The sequence below is a fragment of the Neofelis nebulosa genome, chromosome 2 (assembly GCF_028018385.1).
Source record: "Neofelis nebulosa isolate mNeoNeb1 chromosome 2, mNeoNeb1.pri, whole genome shotgun sequence".
NCBI lineage: Eukaryota > Metazoa > Chordata > Mammalia > Carnivora > Felidae > Neofelis > Neofelis nebulosa.
The window spans coordinates 214,916,864-214,939,357 of NC_080783.1; the positions used below are offsets into that span (position 1 = coordinate 214,916,864).

The following is a 22,494-nucleotide window of genomic DNA, read 5'->3' on the forward strand; positions in this document are numbered from 1 at the left end:
ACTGTGTAGGTATGACCCCGATCAAAACTGAAAAACAATGAGCACGCTTTCCTTCTAGAAAAATCTTAAAAGACAACGTTCTGAAGGTTAGCTGGCCTTTCAGGCTGGCATCTTGCACCAGTGTGCTGACCCAGTTACTGGTCCCTTAAAGCTGCTGTGTTCGGAAATGTGGATGCTATTATGGCTCCTCCATCACATTGTACTTTACTCAGCTAGTAATTATGAATATGAGCTCAGCTCTGCAGAAAACAGGACGGAACGGTCAGCAGTCATGCTCCGTGTCTGCTCCCCTGGTGTCCAGAGAAGATTACAATGCTTCTCCAGCCAGCTTTTGCCGATTTTCCTCATATTAGGCCTGACTCTCAGAAACTTCCTGTGACTCAAGGTATGAATCTCGAAGCTTTAAAGTTTAGCATCTAAAAACCTCCACCCCGGGGCACCCGGGTGGCTCAGTTGAGTGTGATTCTTGGTTTCAGCTCAGGTCATGATCTCACGGTCTGTGGGTTCAAGCCCATGTCAGGCTCTGTGCTGAGAGCTCAGAGCCTGGAGCCTGCTTCCGATTCTGTGTGTGTGTGCGTGTGTGCATGTGTGTGTGTCTCTCAAAAATAAATACACGTTTGAAAAATATATTTAAGGGACGCCGGGGTGGCTCAGTCAGTTAAGTGTCTGACTTTGGCTCAGGTCATGATCTCATGGTTTGTGAGTTCGAGCCCCACGTCGGGCTCCACGCTGACAAAGTGGAACCTGCTTGGGAGTCTCTCTCTCCCTCACTCCATGCCTCCCACACACAACCTCACTCTCTCAAAATAAATAAGCTATAAAAAATATTAAAAATATACATATGAAAAAAACTTTTTTTAACCCTTACCCTGGAAGTTTTCCTTAGAGTCTGTCATTCAAGAGCCATTAACAATATGCATAATCAAGGATTTTGGTGCTATGGGAGAGAATTCACATTTGATTAGCGTTTTGAAATTGAGTGATTTGTTCACTCCTAATCTCATTTGAGCAGCCCGGAATCCTGGTCCACATGGGGCCTTGAGAGCCATTCTGCACTGTATCACAGGAACACAAGTCCCTCTCCTGTTTAGCCGTCACTCATTGTCACTTCTGTGGAAATTCTTGAATGGGAAAAGGTCGCAGTTATACACATATGTATCAACGTATAGGCATCTGTCACAGAACAAAGTCTGGATCCTGCAATCCTGAAGTTCCTTGAATTAGGAGTCAAGGCAAGCAAGCTCCAGGGTCCTCAGCAGCACCACTCTGTATTAGGTTGAAATAAGACCTTCAATAAGTCTGTTGAAACAGACTTCACAGGCACCTCAGTGGCTCGGTGGGTTGAGCATCCAACTCTTTTTTTTTTTTTTTAAATGTATATTTCTGAGAGACAGCACGGGTGGGGGAGGGGCAGAGAGAGGGGGACAGAGGATTCAAAGCGGGCTCCAAGATGACAGCAGTAAGCCCGTTGCAGGGCTCCAACTCGAAAACCGTGAGATCATGACTTGCGCTGACGTCAGACACTCAACTGACTGAGCCACCCAGGCGCTCCAAGCATCCGGCCGGCTTTTGATTTCGGTTCAGGTCACGATCCCAGGGTGGGGGCACCGAGCCCCACGTCGGGTTCTGCGCTGAGAATGGAGCCTGCTTAAGATTCTCTCTCTGGGACACCTGGGTGGCTCAGTCAGTTGAGCGTCTGACTTCGGCTCAGGTAATGATCTCACAGCTTGTGAGTTCGAGCCCCGCATCGGGCTCTGTGCTGACAGCTCGGAGCCTGGAGCCTGCTTCAGATTCCGTGTCTCCCTCTCTCTCTCTGCCCCTCCCCTGCTCATGCTCTGTCTCTGTCTCTCTCTCTCTCTCAAAAAATAAACATTAAAAAAAATTAACAACAAAAAAAGATTCTCTCTCCCTCTACCCCTGTCCCCCAGTCAGGTGCACTCTCTCTCTAAAAATAAAAAAATTTAAAGATCTTTTAAATAATAGACAGATTTCATTCTTCACAAAGCAAACCTAAAGCTCATCCATGAAAGAACTGTAACAAATCAAAATTGACTTACTAATGGAAACTAATATGGGTATTTTATAGCAGCAGCTCTGAATGGAACTCTTATGAGTAAATGAACATATCATCTGTTTAACAGCATATTTGTTTTTAAATTCATTTTCTCTAAAGCACAAAAAATAATTGTTTTGCTCTTTGAGCACAATGTTAAAAATTTGCTTTGAATATGAGGGAAATATTTTTTAAATTAGACGGTTTCTGTGAAGATAAACTGAAACAGAATGTTATTCTGGACTCTTAAATATGTCGCCTTTGGCTATTTTAAATCAAAGGAAGACAAGAACAGAACTTCCAAGCACATAACGAAGATGAAAGGAAAAGCCAGTGGGTCCACAGTATGGTACAGCAAGAAACAAAAATCTTCATCAAAAATGCTCACCTTGGCACCTGGCTGGCTGTCAGTCGAGCACGTGACTCTTGATCTCAGCGTCGTGGGTCCGAGCCCCCCACTGGGGGTAGAGATTACTTAAAACCTTGAGGCACCTGGGTGACTCAGTCGGTTGAGTGTCCGACTCTGGGTTTCGGCTCAGGTCATGATCTCACGGTTTGTGGGTTCGAGCCCTGTCAGGCTCCACGCTGATAGCGCAGAGCCTGCTTGGGATTCTTTCTCTCCCTCTCTCTCTGCCCCTCCCCTGCTCTCTCTCTCTCTCTCTCTCAAAATAAATGAATAAACTTGAAAAAATATATATATATATTGTATGAAGACAGATGGTAACCCCACTCATCATGGTGAGCACTTCATAAAGTATATCATTGTTGAATCAGTATGTTGTACACCTGAAACTAATACAATGTTGTATGTCAATTACAGTTTTAAACATCCTATAATGTTTACTTTGGGTTCCAAATTACTTAAGACACTCAGTATTGGACTTTATTAGAGTTTAAATAAAAAAGACTTTTCAGGCACCTGGATGGCTCACTCAGTCAGTCGAGCATGCAATTCTTGATCTCGGGGTCATGAGTTCGGGCCCCATGTGGGGTGTAGAAATTACTGAAAAATAAAAGCTTTTAAAAATAAAGTACGTAAACTTCTGAATTACATGGGAATGGGAAGACCACAACTGTTAATACATTTTATTCAGATCCATCGTTATAATTCCTTTGCATGAGTGATCAGGGGTGGAGTTTTATTTGCAGGAGAAGAAGGTCTTCCGGAAGAAATCCTTGCAAGGTGTCTTCTCCTGCAGGGACTGTTGAGGGGGCGGGACTTCCTGCCTTTTGGCTGCCTCTCTGGCTTCCCGTCCTGTGTCCCTGTGTCCCCCGTAAGGCACCAGCCTGGATGACCCCAGGCCAGGAAAGTCAAGAGGCTGCTTTTTTTCCTTCATTTCTATTGCTTCCTGCAAATGTTTTTAAAAAGAAGCAGAGAGGGGCGCCTGGGTGGCTCAGTCAGTTAAGCGTCCGACTTCGGCTCAGGTCACGATCTCGCGGTCCAGGAGTTCGAGCCCCGCGTCGGGCTCTGTGCTGACTGCTCGGAGCCTGGAGCCTGTTTCACATTCTGTGTCTCCCTCTCTCTCTGACCCTCCCCCCGTTCATGCTCTGTCTCTCCCTATCTCAAAAATAAATAAACGTTAAAAAGAAGCAGAGGCCAAAGGAAAGAAAAATCAACCATCTGGCTCAGCCAGCAGTAAAAGATACATAATTGCTTCCTTTAAAAAAAAAGAACAAAAAATAAAACAAAAAAAAAAGATGCTTCAGAAGAATAAATCACCTTTCCGTTTAAAGGATAAAAAATTAAGAGAACACCCTCACAAAATTGTCCTCATTAGAGAAGGAAAAGTTAAGTATTTTCAGTCTGGGGGGGGAAAATGGCTTGTTTTGCCCCTAATCTTCTAATCTTCATTAGAAGAGTTGGGGAGATCTCTCATTTTCCCTGCCGACCAGTCACTGGTCTGACTCCTGGATGTCCACAAATTACTGAGACATGTCAGATGGAGACATTGATGGAGACAGAGCAGATGGAGACATTCTGCTCTTTGAGATTCTTTAGGAAGCTTCTAGGAATAACCCGATGATAAATGACTTGTCCGAAACTCATCCGGCAATTTTAGAGAAAAATCCATTTTTAATGGCCAACTTTATGTACTCTTTCTTGGAACTTTTTCAAAATGGAAAAAAAAAAGAAAAATCACCTCACAAAGTTATAAATTCTCACAGCGGAAAACGTAACGATGTCAATTAATCGGATCCAGGAAGAAGAGTCCCGTGCATATATAAATTAAGATTCCAGAAGCTAGTGTGACTAATGCGGGCAGCGACGGCTCCAGGATTGCGCTGTAATAGACTGGGACACTCACTTAACGTTCCAAAGTTTGGTGGACAGAGATCGCCGGCATGGAGAGGTTCCCCTGGAGTTGGAGAGCTTTCATCCCGGTGCCGGGACGTCACGTCACAAAGGGCAGTCCTGCCGTCTGTCCCGTGCACACTCAGCCGAGGAGTACACTCGGCCGTGCTGGGGGTCCACAGGCACGGGCGAAGATGCCAAGGAAACGGCCAGAAGGCCGGCTAGCGCGCGGCCTGCTCGGAGACCACTCACCCTGCTGTCATGTCCTGTCGTGTCGGGCGAGGCGACCCTCCGGGGGCAGGACGGAGGTGGCGGTGCCTCCCCCCCCCCACCCCCCCAGGAGGAACAGCAGGAGCAGGCAGAGGGGCGGTGGCATCCTGCAGCCTGACTGGCACTCCTCTCCAGCTCTGTGGCTGCGCATCCTCGGCAGGCCCGAAATCAGTGTTTTGTGCACTTGGGTCTCTTCTTTGGGGGAGCGGAGAGGGGGCTATTTCAAGCTCAACCTGCAGCTGTTCTTTTGTGTACCTACCTGTCAAAAGCCTGCACCAGGCCCCCCCCCCTTCCCCCACACCCAGGCAGTGACGCACAGGCCTAAGCCATCAGAGCTCACAAAAGGGCCTTGGGATCAAAGTTAACCTCTTCCAGGTTCCGAGTAGACTCGCTTACTTTGGAGGACACGTGCACTCGCTTCCAAAGAAGCTCTACTTCCCCAGAATCCTGCCGAAAGCAAGCAGGAGACCATGAGAACAAAGCCAAGTGATTCAACACTATGTAAAATTGGCCGTGCTCTGGGCTGACAGCTCAGAGCCTAGAGCCTGCTTCGGATTCTGTGTCTCCCTCTCTCTCTTTCTCTCTGCCCCTCCCCGGCTCATGCTCTGTCTCTCTCTGCCTCTCAAAAATAAAGAAATGTAACAAAATTGGCCGTGGGTGAGGAGCTTTAAATCTGAAATTCAGTCCATGTAAGGCGGGTCGGAATCTGCTCCAGGCTGAAGAGACAAGGGGGTGCGGAGGGCGCAGGGAGGCGCTCAGATGGCAGGCAAGGAGGCCCCCAGCCCCGCAGGCCAGAGACGGGTCCTCCTGCCGAGGACTCCTCAAACTGCCCCGCACCTGAATTGCCTGGTGACAGACACAAAAGCGCAGATTCTTTTTTTTTTTTTTAGAATTTTTTAAAATTTAAATCTAAGTTAGTTAACATATAATGTGGTAATGGTTTCAGGAGTAGAATTCAGTGATTCGTCACTTACCTACGACACCCAGTGCTCATCCCAGCAAGTGCCCTCCTTAATGCCCGTACCCCCACCCACCTCCCCTCCAGCAACCCTCAGTTCGTTCTCTGTATTTAAGAGTCTCTTATGGTTTGCCTCCCTCTCTGTTTTCATCTCATTTTTGCTTCCCTTCCCCAAAGTGCAGATTCTGATGCAACAGGTTCCTGGAGGGGCCAAGATCCCGCCCAGCGCCCTGGGGGGATGCTGCAGGGGCGCGGCCCAGGCCCGCTGGGGCTCAGACCGCTGGCGCCCCCCCCCGCCCCCCCCCCCACCGCCTCGTGGTCACAAACTCGCACTTTTCTCTGAAGGACATAGAAATCCGGGCACCACGTGGAGCCAGAGCTACTTGGCAGGTGTGTCGGGTGTAAAACGCACTTCTTACTGCGCTTGACCTGCTTTCCTTCGACTGCACCACCGCGGGGAATCCTCCTCCGTGCCCCACTTCCCCCCCCCACCCCCACCAACCGCCTCCCTTCACTGGTCCCAGTTTCAGACTCACACGAGCAAAGAAAGGCACAGACCCTCTTTACCCACCGGAGACGACCGGTAAACTGAGACCCGGGCCGCAAAGCTGCTAAACGCGGCCAGCAGCCATGGCAAGGTCCCGAGTAGAAGTAATGCAGTGGGAGCACGCACTCCACTGCTCTCTCCACTAGGAGCACTGAGGTTTTCTGTGTCCACAGTCCTGGTTCCCACCCCCTCACGGGGGAAGTCTCCATGTGAAGTTCCATTTCATCACAGGATTTGAAAGGGTCTGGGTAAAACCGCCATGACCTGAGAAGTCCTGGCTCATATTTTTTCCATACTAATTTCTTTGCCTAATTCCCACAAATGGATTAAAAAATTGAGTCTTAGAGATGAGAAATTCACAGCAGCTTAGCCAATTTCTTATACCGAGTATATTTTGCAGATTTTTTTTTTAATGTTTATTCAGTTTTGAGAGAGAGAAAGAGAGAGAGAGAGAGAGAGAGAGAGAAAAAGCACGAGCAGGGGAGAGGCAGAGAGACAGGGAGAGAGAAAGAATCCCGAGCAGGTTCTGCACTGACAGCAGAGAACCCAGTGCAGGGCTCGAACTCACAGACCGCGAGATCATGACCCGAGCCGAAGTCAGGCACTCAACAGACGGAGCCACCCAGGCGCCCCTATTTTGCAGCCTTTACTCGATGGACTCATGAAACACTCCGAGCACCTAGCATGTATGCAGAACGACAAAGGACCCAGCCCACACCCACCCCAGCAGCGTTGTTAGAGCCCAGCCGGGTGGCAGGACACACAGCCGACAAACGAAAGCACATTCGGGGCAACAGCAAGTGCACCAGGCAGGGCCGCGTGGGGCAGCTGGAGGGAGGCCATGTGTCATCTCAGTACTGGCTGTTTCCAAGGAGGTGGCAGCGTGTCTTCAAGGTGACAGCTGAAGACTAAAATCCTGGCTTTGCTCTTCAATTAGCCCCCCTGTGGCCCCAGTTTCCTCATCTGTGACATGGGGATGAAAAATAGCGCCTACCGCCCGCATCACAGCGTCGTGGTGAGCAAATAACCCACCAAGCACAAGAGGAAGGCACAGCGGACGCTGGTGTTCAGAACTGCTATTGAGATCTCCTGTCCTACTCCACTGGCACGCCTTCCACTCCAGAGTCCAAGTATCTCAGGGTGCCTACTGTGTGATCACCCTTCTCCAGCCCAAAGCCTGTCCGCAGGGAGCTGATAATCTAAGGTCTTCTGCAAGTATGTGTTTCGGAAAAGATGTAGAATGGGAACTTTGAGTAAAAGGAACTCAGGACTGGGGCTCCTGGCTGGCTCAGTCAGTAAAGCATGGGACTCTTGATCTCAGGGTCCTGAGTTCAAGCCCCACGTTGGGCATGGAGCCTACTTAAACATAAACAAACAAGTAAGAAAAGTTAAAAAAAAAAAAAAAAGGAACTCAGTACTGAATTATTTTGAAAAACTTGAAAAACAAAGACAGCTCATTCTAAACGGCAGAACAGGACCCAGATAGAAGTTAGAATAGGGGCACCTGGGTGGCTCAGTCGGTTTAGCATCCATCTTTGGCTCAGGTCACGATCTCAGTTCAGGAGTTCAAGCCCCAGGTCGAGCTCTGTGCTGACAGCTCAGAGCCTGGAGCCTGCTTTGGATTCTGTCGCCCTCTCTCTCTCTGCCCCATCCCCGCTCACACTCTGTCTCTGTCTCTCAAAAATGGATAAAAACGTTAAAAAAAATATTAAAGAAGTTAGAAAACACTTTTCTCTGTACACAGAAGAACCTTGTGATAGTGAGTGTCCCATAACCAGAAGGACTGTCTCTGGAGTTCCTGTGTAGTTCCTTGTTGGTGAGGAGATTGGACTAAATGACCCCTAGCGCCTCTTTATAAATTCCACAATTCAGTAAAGGGAAAGAAGTGTGTCCCGATTTAACCCTCCTGGGACATCCAGGCTTTAAGGTCTCAGCTGTGTACCAGCCAGTGCCGACCCTTGGCGCATTCCAGGGGCTGCTGTGTGCAGAAAGGGATGCTTTCCAAGTTCGCTGGCTCCAGTTAATTTCAGTAATAACAAATCAACACAAGACCTTTCATTTCGAGCTCGAGGAACTGGTGTTAACAAGGAAGACAACAGATACTATAAATGTTAAGTTGCCCGTGTTTCCAGGACGCGTTCCTTCCAAAGACACGAGCGTCTTTACACGGTTCATCATCTGGTAAATGGCTCATAGGTTAAAGTTCAGATGAGGTTCCAGGACACTTGAGGAAGCCAGCCCACAAAAACAGGGCCCTCTGCAACTCCTTTCCGCCACGTGTCCCCAAAGACGGACTCACACAGGATGACTGACATCACTTTGGACATTCCAGAGTCAACAAGACCCCATCTAACATGCAGTGGAGAAGAGACAGCTCAAGAGAACACAGGAAATGGAGTCAGCTCTTCTTTACAAAGTCTGTCGACTCCTGTGTTGCGAGCCCTGAAAAATGTACTCACCTGCAGTATAAGCAGGTCACACGTTAAAGATGCGAAATAAACCAAAAGATTACGTGAACATCAAGTCAATTTTACAATCTGGCTAGAAAATTTCCCATCAAAACACCCATGCCAGCCCCCAGGTGCCCTCTCCAAGCCTGTAACCAGAGACAGGACGCCCGTGGAGCACAGAGTTCACCACTTCCAATCGTGAGCGTCCCGGGTTTCGAGAGCTACAGAAATCCATAAACACGAGACCCATAGTAACAGTGCTGCCCCCTTCCTCTTCCTGTCACGTACAACCTCGCTGCAAGGTACAGGGGACCCTACTGCACTTGAACACAAAGCCACAGAATGTCACACGGCCACTAGAGTTGCAAACCCAGGATGCAAATCCAAGTCTGTGGACTTCTGGAAAGTCCATGGCATCCGGTGTCTGACCTCTCCTGACGCACAGTTCCAGAGAGCTTCTCCGGAAATGAAGCTGCTCACATACGGATCCGGGAGGGAATGCGACCTAAGGATGGAACGCTTTAGGATTCCCTTTTCTCCGACGTGACACACAGTCGTTTCCAGAAATGAAATAATTCGTCCTTTGCAGAGCCTGATGCCGAGAAGCTTGATTTCAGTGCTTTGCTGTGACCACAGCCCGCCACCGCCCCTTGAGAGCCAAACTTTGGGGTGTCTTTTGCTCATATTTAGTACGGGTGGTATAAATTCTATCCAGAACGTGTGTCCTGATCTCTCTTGCCCCCTCTCTAGTCAGCACCCCCAGTGTGAACGCTGCCTCTGATCCGTAGAGCAGGGCAGCTGGCTGACCTCTTCGAGCCTCGGTCTGCATGTCAGTAAAATGGGGATAATGAGATCCACACTGGTAAGGCTGTGAAAATGCGGTGACGTCCTATGGGAAGCCTCCAGGGCAGCCTGGCGCACAGAACGGCCTCTGCAAACGCTGCCCCTCCTCTTCCCCCTCTTGCCCCATGGGGGGAAATGCGCACCCTGGGCCTCCCAGACACCCCGGAGAGAAGACAGCAGAACTGGGCCCCTGGGAGGACCAGCCCTCACAGACTGACCCAGAGCACGACACACGGAAGTGTTTGGGAAGAGCCCAGGTTTTCCTCTCCAGCAAAACTTCCGGCCCACAGAACCACAGTTCAATTACAAAATAACCCAGAGAAAAGCTGCATCAAGTGTGTTCTGGAGAAAATCATCTGTAAAAAGTAACGCAGACAATTTCCAAATATCACATTTACCTTGTGGTCACAAGTGACCCAGGTTTAAAAGCTATATTGGTGGTCAAAAGGACTAAATAAATAGAGCTGTATTCATCTTTCAGGGACTGTCAGCCTGAAAAATGACAAAGAATAACATTTTTGCTTGAAAAAGTTGACTACATTTAAGCTGCTGACACAATTTTATTAGCAATAGATACAGCTTCCAATCTTGGCCACTCAAAGCCTCCCGTGTTAGTGGAGGGTGAGAGACGGGAGAATTGTGCTGGAGAGTTTCCGGTCTCTTTGACACCAGCTTTGGCAGCCAATGACTCTGAGAAAGCAGCCCAGCAAGCCTCTTAGCCTTTTTATTTTAATCTCTACTGACCCCTTGGAAAACCCCTTTGTGGCAACGCAAGCTCTTGGCAACCTCCCTGCTGAAGGCTGCCTTTGCCAGCGACGGCTACAGGCTCGGATTGTCCTGTTCTGCCGCTGCAGCCTCTGCTGGCTCCACTGGTTCTTGGTTTTCTTCCTCTAATTTCTTCCTCTTTTTTGCTCTTTGCTCTGAGTTAAACTGTGCAAGCTCTTCGCTTTTCTCTGTGATGTATTTTAGCTGGAAGGAAGGAAGGAAGGAAGGAAGGAAGGAAGGAAGGAAGGAAGGAAGGAAGGGGAAGGGAGGAAGGGGAAGGGAGGAAGGGGAAGGGAGGAAGGGGAAGGGAGGAAGGAGGAGGGAGGAAGGAGGAGGAAGGAAGGAGGAAGGGGGGAGGGAGGAAGAAATACATTATCTGGTTGTGCCATTTTATAAGTCTGGGGGAGGCAGTGGGAATCTACATCCCTCCCAACCACTCCCACCCTAAGAATCTGGGTGGAAAAGCCCGGGTTACATTCCTTAGAGTGAAAGCCTGGGTTACATTCCTAGAGTGAAACAAGCTTAGGTTACATTCCTTCCATTTTTTCTGGAAGAAGTAATCAACTACAAAAATCAACCGATTGCTGCCCATACTCCTACCAAACAGGTAGGAAGGAGCTCCTTGAATAATCAGAAGAGTTAAAATGTGGAACTTGGGGCGCCTGAGTAGCTCGGTCAGTTGAGCGTCCAACTCTTGATTTCGGCTCAGGTCATGATCTCACGGTTGTGGGATTGAGCCCCTCCACTCAGCCCAGAGCCTGCTTCGGATTCTCTCTCTCTCTCTCTCTCTCTCCCCCCTTCTGCCCCTCCCCACCCCAAAATAAATAAACATTAAAAAAAAAAAAGTGGAACTTGCAGAAGGCACGCCAGTCCTAAATATACTCTACACCAACTCCAGTACAGCCAACACCCCCCCTAAATGTAGCCAACTAACATTACTGAGTGCTACTATGCACCAGATAATATGCACCAGGGGCAGAAGGTACAGAAAGAACACGGGGTCCCTGCCCTCTGGGAGCATTTCGTCAAATGCCTAAATTTAGCTGCAACCCTGTCAGATGAAATAAAACATTAAGAGTCCAAAATAAAAATAATATTTGCAGGTAAACAAATGTACAATAAACAGATAACGTCCCAATTAATATTCTAAGGTGACTGGCACTGACCAGTCCTTTGCAAAAGGTAGAAACTGCCCACTGAAACAGACCACGAACAGCTCTGACCCGCACCGAATTTACGGACAGAGAGGAGCGTCTTTGCCACTGACACACAGCACCGCCAGTCACCTTAGCTATTTTCCTTAGGGATCGCATCATCTTTAACCTTGACTTAAACTTTAAAGAGAGAATATTAGAAGAGCAGAGGGGGAAAAGAGAGCCGGGTAGAAACAGCGCTAGATCCTGGGCCAGAAGGTTAGGGCTCAGCTATCAACCAGAGAGCTTTGTTTTCAGCTCTGGGAAGTTACTGAACTCCAGCTGCCTCCCCTGTAAAACCGGGCTAATAAATCCTGTTCTTAAAGACCCTCAGAGGGTGGCTGTGAGGTTTAAATAATACATGTAAAATAACATCTATAAAAGTCCCCTGTAAACTGTCAACTGCTATACAAACTCATTCGACAACTACTTGCCGAGCACCTGCTGTGCGCCAGGCTCTATTCTAGGCACGGCAGATGGAGCAGAGATAAAAACCCCCGCCCTGGTGGAGCTCACAGTAAAGTATTTTTACTGCGGGAATTAAACTAGGTCATAAAACCTCACAGATGCCCTGGATCTGCCCTGGGCCACTGGCCTGGGATGATCACAGCATCACCTGTAAAATGAGGGCCTGGTCGAGATGACTTCTAGATTTCTTTGAAAAGACAGACACCGTGCTCAGTTTTCTGCCCGTCCCAGCTGTGCGGACACTCCTTCCATACCTGGCCCATCAGACTTGCGGGCACCGTAATGGAACTGTCTCCATACACTCTAGCCTGGGGTCTGTCTCTGACATCATGCTGTAAATGAAAGGCAGGGCCAAAGTTTTGAGATGTTACGAAAAAGGCAAATTATGAAACCCAGAGAGTGCTGATTAGAAAATTCCAAATTGGCTTAGCGAGATCCATCATGATGAAAGAGAGACTATAAATTACGGGCAGGCCTGAATGGTTCAACCATCTCTCGTTTTTAATGCAAGGTGCCCTGGGGAATCGCTTCATGGCTGCAAGTGATTAATTGGGAATAATGTATTCTGATGGGAAAGGGGAGTGAGGAAAGAAATCCATCTCTCACCAGTGAATTACTCCTCCTGGCTAAGAGCTTCACATCTTCCATGTTAATTGTGCTTCTTTTTGCGTGTCTGTAGAAAGGGCAGGAACAATTCACCAAAATGTTTAGTATCATTTCAAGTTTTGATGAAACCCAAAAGTTCATGGTCAGAGTCCAAACCAGCAAGGATCTCTAAGTAGCCCATCTTTTTAAATTAAATGCATTAAGCAACCATGACATAAAAACGAGTGAAGTGACTTAGCCAAGATACCAATTAAATAAAGAGACTAAGGAAAACAGAAGCCCATCTGTCCACCTCCGCCTGAGGCCCCGGGTGCCTGAGCAGGGACTTGCTTGAGCACAACGGTCACAGTGAACACCACAGAAAGAGCAAGCAGCACATATGTGCACACTTTCAGTGGAAAGAGAAAACGGCACACTCTCACGACACGAAGATTGCCTACGCCTAAATAGACACTAAGTAGAAGAACAAAGAAAAGGTACAAGTTCCCGAGGCTCTTCTCCAAGGGTGAAATCACAGGAAAAAGCTCACACGGATGTCCCCTAATACCCCACTCCCCACCAGGGAGGTACCGCGCTCCCCCCCACAACAGCCTGGCTAGAACAAAGAACATCCTGTCAACTGGAGTCTGTGTCTTGCTCACAACTTGGACTCCAATTCTCATTCCAGTCCTCGTATCTTGGCTTCAATAGGTAAAGCGGATAGGTCTGATAAGCTCCAGTCAATAACCTACTGCTCTGGTTACACCCCTTCTTGCCATTTCTAACTTCCTCCAAAAATAAGGAGAAAGTGTGTACACAGGAACAAGTAGGCGCGTGTCCCGAACAACCAGTGAAGCGGCCAGCACACACAGCGTCCTCACTGGGTACCCGCGCCGCTAACGATAAACTCACACGGAAATTCTACTCGGTATCTGACCGAACCCCCCCATCCTGCTAAACGTGCAAACATCAAGGGTCATCTCACCACGGCCGCCTCTGCCGACGGTGTCACTCCAGGAGACGACCTCTAGTTAGCGGGCCGCAAGCACCAGGACGCCGACCCCCCCCCCCCACTACTCTGCCAGTTAGCTGGCACCACCTGAAAGTTACCACTTCCCTAAATGGGTTGGGGGGTGGGGGCAGGTATATCCGATGGCGGCCGCTTCACATCAGAGACTCTCCTAAATCAAACCTCTGACTCCAGAAAACTACTCCAGAGAAGATTACAAAGCGACGTTTCATAGGACACTTTTAACGACACAGGTTGTAAAGACTATTCCCAAAGTCTTCCTAGAATTTATTCACTGTCCAGTATCTATCTTCTTCAAGATGTTACATCTTTTTTTTTTTTTTTTTTTTTTTAATTTTTTTTTTTCAACGTTTTTTATTTATTTTTGGACAGAGAGAGACAGAGCATGAACGGGGGAGGGGCAGAGAGAGAGGGAGACACAGAATCGGAAACAGGCTCCAGGCTCCGAGCCATCAGCCCAGAGCCTGACGCGGGGCTCGAACTCACGGACCGCGAGATCGTGACCTGGCTGAAGTCGGATGCTTAACCGACTGCGCCACCCAGGCGCCCCAAGATGTTACATCTTTAACACATTGACAATATGAGGTGACTAGAGATTGCAAAGCTAAATAAAGGAAGCTCACAACTTAAATTGTGAGATAACTTGCCAAAGTTTACAGGCAAACTATTTCAAATGTAGGCACTATTTTCTCAGAGAAACAATGTTACAAATACCGCTTAAGTTCCCAGCCAGCCTATTTAGACTACTTAGGCTGGCCTGAAACAGACCCTTTGACTCTTTGTGGTGCTCACAGTTCTAGAAGACAGTGGCCACGGGGAAAATACAAAGCCACAGGATAAACGAAGCTAACCTTCTGGGAATATCAATTTCATCCCACGATAAACTTTAAAACAGGATTTTTTTTTTTTATGACGGCAAACTGAAACATTATGAAGATCAGTGTGAAATTAAGACAAAGGCCGAGTCTTCAAAGAAAATCTGCACTTGCGTCGGCTCAGGGTTCAGAGGGTGGCGGGAGCGTGCAGCATGCTGTGGGACACTCTCAGAGACGCGGAAGGTGAGGCACCTCCTGGTCAGTACGTCTCTGCCGCGCTCACTTAGACAAGAACAGCGTGAGAGCCTTTACCCAGACCCCTCGACTTACATGATGTCCTTCCCTGGGGAGCTCCCGGTCTAAGTGACAAACACAACACTCTCCCCCCCTTCACCAAGTACCCAGCAAAAGAAAATCAACCTCTTTTTTTTTTTTTTTTTTTTTTTAACAGCATGGTTAGAGTTAGGGAGTCCTTCCCCTGACATTTTTTTATTAAGAGCTTATTTTTAAGCTTATTATTAAGAGCCACCAGCATGGGGCTTCGAGCTTACAACCCCGAGATCAAGAGTCACCCTCTCCACCAGGGAGCCAGCCGGGCGCCCCGAAAATCAACCTCTTGATGTAATGATAAAAACACAGAGTGCCTGAAAGCTCAATGTACTACAATGCTAAATATTTCCAATTTCGTTTTTATGTCTAGTATTTTATAGAAGCATCTAAAAACGTTCGTGGTCTTTTCCCACAGGGAACACAGAAATGGCAAGAAAAGTCACAACGGGGGGCCGCGCTACGGGCATCTACCAGAGAGAGGTCAGAGGAGCCAATAAACACCCTACTATGCACAGGACAGTCCCCACCACAACCCAGAATGATCTGGTGCAAATTGTCAACGGTGCTGAGGCAGAGAAACCCTACTCTCTATCGATAATCTTCATGTTCAAATTAAATACTCATTTGCTTACTTATTTACATTTTTGTGCCACCCTTTGTAATAAAAAGAAGTTGTATTTAAAAAAAAAAAAGGAAAGAAATGGCAAGGAAAGGTGATAAATGGGTGTCACAGGAGACGAGGGGGCTGCGGGCGGGGGACGGGAGATAATGGGCGCCATGAAAGGGGCCACCACCCGTATTAACAAAGAATAAACCACATGAGCTATGACTATTCCATAATATGATCTTAGCCCTGTTGGCCAAGCCGAAGATGCTAAGCGGTTTTTAGGGACTCCTACACGTAGGGATGGGAAAGATTTAGAGTCTGCCCTCCAAGAACCTACTGCTTTAATTCATTCAAAATATTCACCCGAGCAACACAGAGCTAACACAGAGCTAACGGGAGCAAGGTGAAAAGCGCCGGGTACGGAAGAGGCTGGCACCAACTCAGAAGTGCTAGCAAATTAGAAAGCTCTAGCCCTTTCCGGCCTCAGTCATTCAAACTGCTTCATAAAAGCAATTCCTCGCCAATTGTTTTCAATTACCTGAGGTCCTAATTGAAGAGATGAGCGTAAATCACCTGTAAAAGCTAAAGCTTACCAGCTGAGAGCAAATCACCCGCTTTTCAGGGAGCGTATGTCTCGCTGGTGACAAAGGCGGTGAATGCCAGGCTGACGGGGTGGGTGTCGGGCGCCGTGGTCCCCCGCGCACCGTCCCGCGGAAGCGTTCTGCAAAGCACACACACCCTGCACATTCACCGTCCGGGGCTGCACTGCACATCTTTGTAGCCGCCAAATGAACGGCTCTGGTTCTTTTTTTTTTTTTTTTTTTTTTTTTTAATTTTTTTTTAACGTTTATTTATTTTTGAGACAGAGAGAGACAGAGCATGAACGGGGGAGGGTCAGAGAAAGAGGGAGACACAGAATCGGAAGCAGGCTCCAGGCTCCGAGCCGTCAGCCCAGAGCCCGACGCGGGGCTCGAACTCACGGACCGCGAGATCGTGACCCGGCCGAAGTCGGACGCTTAACCGACTGCGCCACCCAGGCGCCCCTGAACGGCTCTGGTTCTTGCACAAAAAGTGCTTGGAAGACATAACAAAAAAAAGGCCAAATCAAGTCTGAATGGACGTGATCACAGCGGATGTGATATTCTTGCAGAATCATGATTAGAGATGAGCCTCCAGAAAATCCACACGCACACACAGACTGCATACAGCTCGCCTGAAACACAGCAGCAGGTGGAGAGTACAAACGGGGTGTAAATGCACACAGCATCAGAGAACCGGCCTCTTTACCCACCTTGCAAACATTTCGAGGTCTCTGGCGAAATTTTCTGAAAGAGAAAAAGATGTGCTTTAGCTACCCTGATCTCAATCTTATTTCAGAAGGAGGGAAAGTGGAACTTCGGGACGTTTAGCACAGTGACTAATGCAACAAGCCCTTTAAAAGGCGAGAGGAGGGGCGCCTGGGTGGCGCAGTCGGTTAAGCGTCCAGCTTCAGCCAGGTCACGATCTCGCGGTCCGTGAGTTCGAGCCCCGCGTCGGGCTCTGGGCTGATGGCTCGGAGCCTGGAGCCTGTTTCCGATTCTGTGTCTCCCTCTCTCTCTGCCCCTCCCCCGTTCATGCTCTGTCTCTCTCTGTCCCAAAAATAAATAAAAAACGTTGAAAAAAAAAAAAAATTTAAAAGGCGAGAGGAGGCATTTCCGGAGCCTTCAGCAGTTTTATTCGTTGTGGCCTCCTTGTCATAATTGGGGTATTGTGGCTACACCCTTCCTTCCATGAAAGTGGCCCTTAATCTTAAATTTGGCTACAAGTTAGGGCTTGAGAGGACATTAATTTTCTCTAACGTCAAGCAGATACCAATGTCATAAGCCCGGCTGTCAAATAAACCATGGCATGGTGGACATAAAAATGTTATAAAGCAATGAGGTAAAAAATTGAATGTCTAATGTTCCAGGCAGTTTAAAAAATAAAACAAAGGTGTTAATACCCAGTGTTAGGTAACAGGGAAAAAAAAAAAGTTCTTTTCATAAAATATCTGAATTTTACGGCAAAGAACTGTCTCACGAATAATGCCTGATGATCACGTTCTCCATCTGTTGGGATGACAAGCCAGGGCACCCCCCCACACGTTTCTCCCAGGCAAAAGCAACTTCTGGGATGCCTATACACCTACAGGAAGGCCATGGCTTCCTACCGCACTGCCGGAAAGTCAGCTCCGAGATGGCCGCAATGGTTTGTTTGCTGAACCGAATCTCTCTGTCCGATGCAACTTCCTCGCAAAGACACCCAACAGTGTAGTGAACGGCTGCTTTTAGCCTCTGAAGCGAAAATCAAAATACTTCATGGGTAAGGTTGCAAAGAAGAGCTTTGCACATCTTGGAAAGTTAAGACCAAGGAGAGGGTCTGCTGCGCTTCCCTCCTTCAGCACTTTCCATAATGGCTGAGTGACTTTTCAAGTGTACTAATAAATTAATGAGGCCCTCTGGAGTGTGGCTTGTAGAAACATTACTTCCTAGTTAATGGTTATGATTTAGGTCAAGTAAAGATAAGGAATTACAATGGCAGGTCAGTGGGGAGAAAAGTCGGACTCGCACTTGCAAAGTATCTGCATGACTTGACTCGGGTAGTCCACGAACAGGGACCACGTTCCTACTGAGTAAAGGCCCATGCCAGCTGTTTGAGGAACAACGAAAAACCAGACAGGGGTTAATCAAGCGAAAAAGGAGGCGGTGGCATCCCCCTGCGGCCAGTCTCTGCCAGCCCCGGGCCTGCGTGTGACAAAAGACAAACGCTCAGGACTGGCTGGGAAAGGCCTGTGCGGGCACGTCTGAGCCTCCTTTGATTTGTTGGCTGGCTAGCCCACCTCGCCAGGACCCTCACTGCTCCTTAGCAACCCTTTCAGATACTGAGTAACATATCTTTCCCATGCAGAGGAGCAAAGAAGCAAAACAAAGTTAAGCCAAGATCTCAGTCTCATGTCAGCAAACTTCTTGAGCCCCTAGGTGTGCTCCTCTATGGTGGAGACAGAACTGAACTGGACATGGGGACAGCTGAAGCCAAGACAGCATCAACCCTACCAGCAAGTGTTCACAGTTGAGACAAGATGAGGAGGAACCGCAGAAACACAGGTCGAGGACCGAGGACCCGGGTAGAGGCCAGGCAGATAAGCAAGGGCAACTACCTTCCTTAGTTTCAGAGGTCACAAGACTAGGAAGTTGAGGCCTTTGGCAGGAGACAAAGGGACCATCACCCGGGGAGGGATAAAGACCTTCCCAGGTCATCTTTTTTAGGTACGCGTGGGGCAGGGGGAGGTTCGGGGAACAGGACAGGAAGCCTTCCGAACATTCCAGGAAGTTTTTTAATGTCTCTCCTCCTTCTGTACGCCTCTTGGATGGGGCCAACTGCCTTCTGCAATGCTGCACACGCTAACCCACTAGACCCTAAATTCCTCAAGGGCACGACCCTGTCTGTTTTGTTCACTACCATCCACCTACCTAGTGCCAAGAACAGCTGGTTCAATGAATGGTGGGATCTTCAACCTGCTCACCAATTTCTCAGCCCAGCTCTGCAGCCTTACTCATCTCGTCAGCACGCAGAACCAGCCTCTGGTTCTTTACTGGGCACTGAGAACCAGCCTCTGTACTCGGGGCTGAGAATACAAAAATGGAAAGGCCAGCTCCCTTCTCAAAGACTTTATCTCCTGCTACACCTTTGCCATCAATGGACTCTTCAAAACCATCAATGTCAGGAAAAAGAGGATGGAGAACCAACCCGTCCAGGGAAGATCAGAGCCAGGATTACTAAATGCACTTTATGTTCCTTGACTGGATCCTGGGTGAAATAAAAAAAGACCACTAGAAAAAAAACACAAAAAACAAAAAACAAAAAAACTGCTTTGGAACACCGGGAACATAAAGGTGGACCGAACATTACATAATAGGATTTTATCCGTATTAAATTTGCTGAGTGTGATCATTGAGATTATGCAGAATACCCCTGTGGTCGGGAGAGCATACTATAAAGTATTAAAACTTACAGGGAAAGGGTCAAGGTATCTGTGATTATATCCCAAATGAGTCAGAAAAAAAGAGAGCAAAGGAGCAAACACAGCCAAGTGCTAACAACTGGTGAATCCAGGTGGGGAGCATACGGCTGCAGAGTGGACTATTCTCGCCAACTTTTCCTGAAATCTTACACTTCTCAAAATAAAGGCAGGCGGTGGGTAAAACAGCTGAAGTGTAACACTGGCAGGAGGGAACTCCCGCGCCCTGAGCTCCTTCGAGTCTCTTGAGTGCCCCCTCTTTGAGGATACCGCCCTGGTTCTGGCTTTTTATCTCTTTGGGGCTTTACGGTTGGTTCCCGCGACCCTGCCCCATTGTACTAACTCCCGGCCCGGGCCGATTAGAGGAAGGGCCGCCCCTGGGAGGGGGTTACTGTTACTCTTGTTACTCTGCAAACAGGAAAGCTGGGCTCGCGCAGCGCCGAAGCGACCCTCGGGCTGCGGAGGCGGGACCGGAACCCACTCGGGAAAGATGGGCTCCGGGACCGCGCGGCCCGCGTCGCACCCAGGTTCGCAGGCCGTCTCCGCGTCTGCAGGACGGAGCGCGCATGTCACGGCGGCCACGTGCCGGGCATCGGGCTACGTGCTTGGCCTGAATCCCCTCCAAATGCTCACACCCCATCTTCACAACACCCCTGAAAAGGGAGACTGCGGCTGTCCTAGGCAAGAAGGCTGCCGCGCGACTCGGACCCGCGTTACCGAGGATACCGCCTCCCAGCACCCCCCGCGGCAGCCCAGCTGGCGCAGGCGCACGCGGCGCGAGCGCGCCCTTCGCCCCGGGGGACGCGCCCCGAGAAGCGCCAGGCCTCGGGGCCTTTCCCTCTCCAGCAGCTCGACGCCGTCCTCCCGCAGCCTGGCCGGGACCCGGCTTTCCTGTACCTGTTGGTAGGAGAATCGCTGCTGCTCCTCGGCCGCCTCGTCCTCCTCCATCTCACCGGGCCGACCCAGGCAGGCGTGCCAGGGCAGTAGGAGCTGGCGGCCGGGAGGAGCCCGTCGGATTTCCCGCCGCGGCGCCCGGAGACGGACCGCGCGAGGGGACAAAGCGCGAAGTTCCACGCCGCCGTGTGTGCGCGCCCCCTGGCGGCCGCTCTGGGAACGGTCCGCAGCGGTCCGAGCTCCCGCCTCGAGGCGCTGGGGGACCTGGCGGTCCAGGTCCCCTGGCTCCGCTCGGCTCTGCGCCTGGCTCGCGGCTCACGCGAACCCTTGAAAAGAACGCTTGTGTGTAGGGACAGCGTTGTCGGGCGGCACTCTTTACTGTGAGTTACGTGGGGCCGTAAGCTCCGTAGACCTTGCAGAATCCACCAACGTTCTGTAACTGTGTCACCAACAGTAGTGTCACCGAGTCAGACGCAGGCGAATGCTGGATTGCTGTCCATTCAGCATCGCAGTGAGTAGGTGACACAGCCGAGGCTAAGGCACTCATCAGCAGTGCAAGTGTCCCCGATTAAAAAAAAAATTGGTTTTTTTTTTCCTTAAGTAATGTCTATACCCAGCATGGGGCTCTCACTCAGGATGCCGCAAGGGTCAAGAGTTGCGTGCTCCACGACTGAGCCAGCCAGGTGCCCCAGGGCCCCCAATTTTTATGTATGTATGTATGTATGTATGTATGTATGTATGTATTTACTTCTTTATGAGAGAGAGAGGGAGAGAGACAGGCAAAGAGAAAGAGCGAGAATCCCAAGCAGTCTCTGCACTATCAGGGCGGAGTCCAGTGCAGGGCTTGAACCGTGAGCTCATGACCTGAACCAAAATCAAGAGTTGGACACTTAACCACTGAGCCACCCAGTCGCCCCAGGGCCCCTAATTTTTTTTAAAGGAAATTAATTTGGTTATATATTTTCTAATGTCTTGGTGCAATCATCAGGGAGAAAAGCGTCTTCTTGGACCTCCTCACACTTTTTGTAAGGGTTAAGGTTGTGTTTATTTTTTTTTAAGATTCATTTATTTTTATTTATTTATTTTTATTTATTTTATTTTTATTTATTTATTTTTTAATGTTTATTTTTATTATTTTTTTTAATGTTTATTTATTTTTGATACAGAGACAAAGCATGAACGGGGGAGGGTCAGAGAGAGAGGGAGACACAGAATCTGAAGCAGCCTCCAGGCTCTGAGCTGTCGGCACAGAGCCTGACGCAGGGCCTGAAGTCACCGTGAGATCATGACCTGAGCTGAAGTTGGATGCTCAACCAGCTGAGCCACCCAGGCGCCCTGTTTATTTTTTTAAAGATTTATTTATTTAGAGAGAGAGAAAACGAGTGGGGATGGTGCAGAGAGAGAGAGAGAGAGAATCCCAAGCAAGTTCCGTGCTGTCAACACAGAGCCCGACTTGGGGCCCGATCCCACAAACCGTGAGATCATGACCTGAGCCGAAATCAAGAGTCCGACGCTTAACTGACTGACCCACCTAGGCGCCCCTGGTCAATTTCTACTGCATCTGAGATGACAGGTGCCTCTGGCCTCTTCTCCCCATTGCTCCCGGAGAGAATTCCAGTTTCCAGTCCCCTGGGATGGTCCCCGATGTCATGCAGGGCAGGCCTCTCACAGGATGTCCCTGATCTGCAGCTGTGCCTTAGCAGGCCGAGCTCTGCCGGTCGGTTGTCGCCCTGCTCCCCGCTGCTGCACCTCTCTGGTCTCCAGCAGGAAAGAAAAGGGTTGGGGGTGTGGAGTGGGCTGGGAGCAGGTGGGGAACTCCAGCCTAGGCCCAGACCTTGGGTTCGGGGCCCGGCCCCTTTCACAAGCTTTGTGACCCTGGGTGAGTCACAGAACCTCTCCAAGCCCCAGTTCCTGCATTTATAAAGTGAGAAGCATGGGACTAACTTCAGAGAGTAGTCTCAAGGCCTACGTTGCCTCACCAAAGGGCACAAGAAATAGTAACCATTTTCTCCTGGGCAGTTTCTGTGCTTTGTACCTTGCATGATGTCTCATTTTAAAGCAGTTGCTTCCCAGGGCCAAAAATACATTATTCTAGCAGCTTCTGGAATACCTGGGCACTTTAGAGTCTGAAGAGGAAGGCCTGGAGCTGAGGCATTACGTCACAGAAAATGGCTATGTTCCTTTGGAACAATTTTGCCCGGGAAAGAACCAGCCACGTCAACTGGCCACTAGATGTCAGCATTGTGCCACGTTGTGGAACAAGGCGGGTCTTCCTGCCGGTGATCCGCCCCCCTCACCTTAACCCTGGGGTTACTAGCCTCTGGGTTCTAGGCACCCTGCTTGGGTTAGGTCTCAGC

General features: G+C 49.2%; 1 protein-coding gene across 2 annotated transcripts; it reads right to left on the minus strand.

The window, feature by feature from the left end:
• Positions 1 to 9,954: 9,954 nt before the first annotated feature.
• CENPS (centromere protein S) lies at positions 9,955 to 20,291 on the minus strand. 2 transcript variants are annotated; one of them, XM_058719150.1, is made up of 5 exons: positions 20,141 to 20,291; positions 17,396 to 17,519; positions 16,499 to 16,532; positions 12,447 to 12,513; positions 9,955 to 10,383 (listed from the first exon to the last, which is right to left on the minus strand). In XM_058719150.1, exons 1-5 carry the CDS (start codon positions 20,189 to 20,191, stop codon positions 10,234 to 10,236), a joined length of 426 nt encoding a protein of 141 aa, XP_058575133.1. In that variant the 5' UTR covers positions 20,192 to 20,291; the 3' UTR covers positions 9,955 to 10,233. The 2 variants fall into 2 exon arrangements, with proteins under 2 accessions (XP_058575133.1, XP_058575132.1); XM_058719149.1 differs by lacking the exon at positions 20,141 to 20,291 and adding an exon at positions 19,767 to 19,879.
• Positions 20,292 to 22,494: the final 2,203 nt, after the last annotated feature.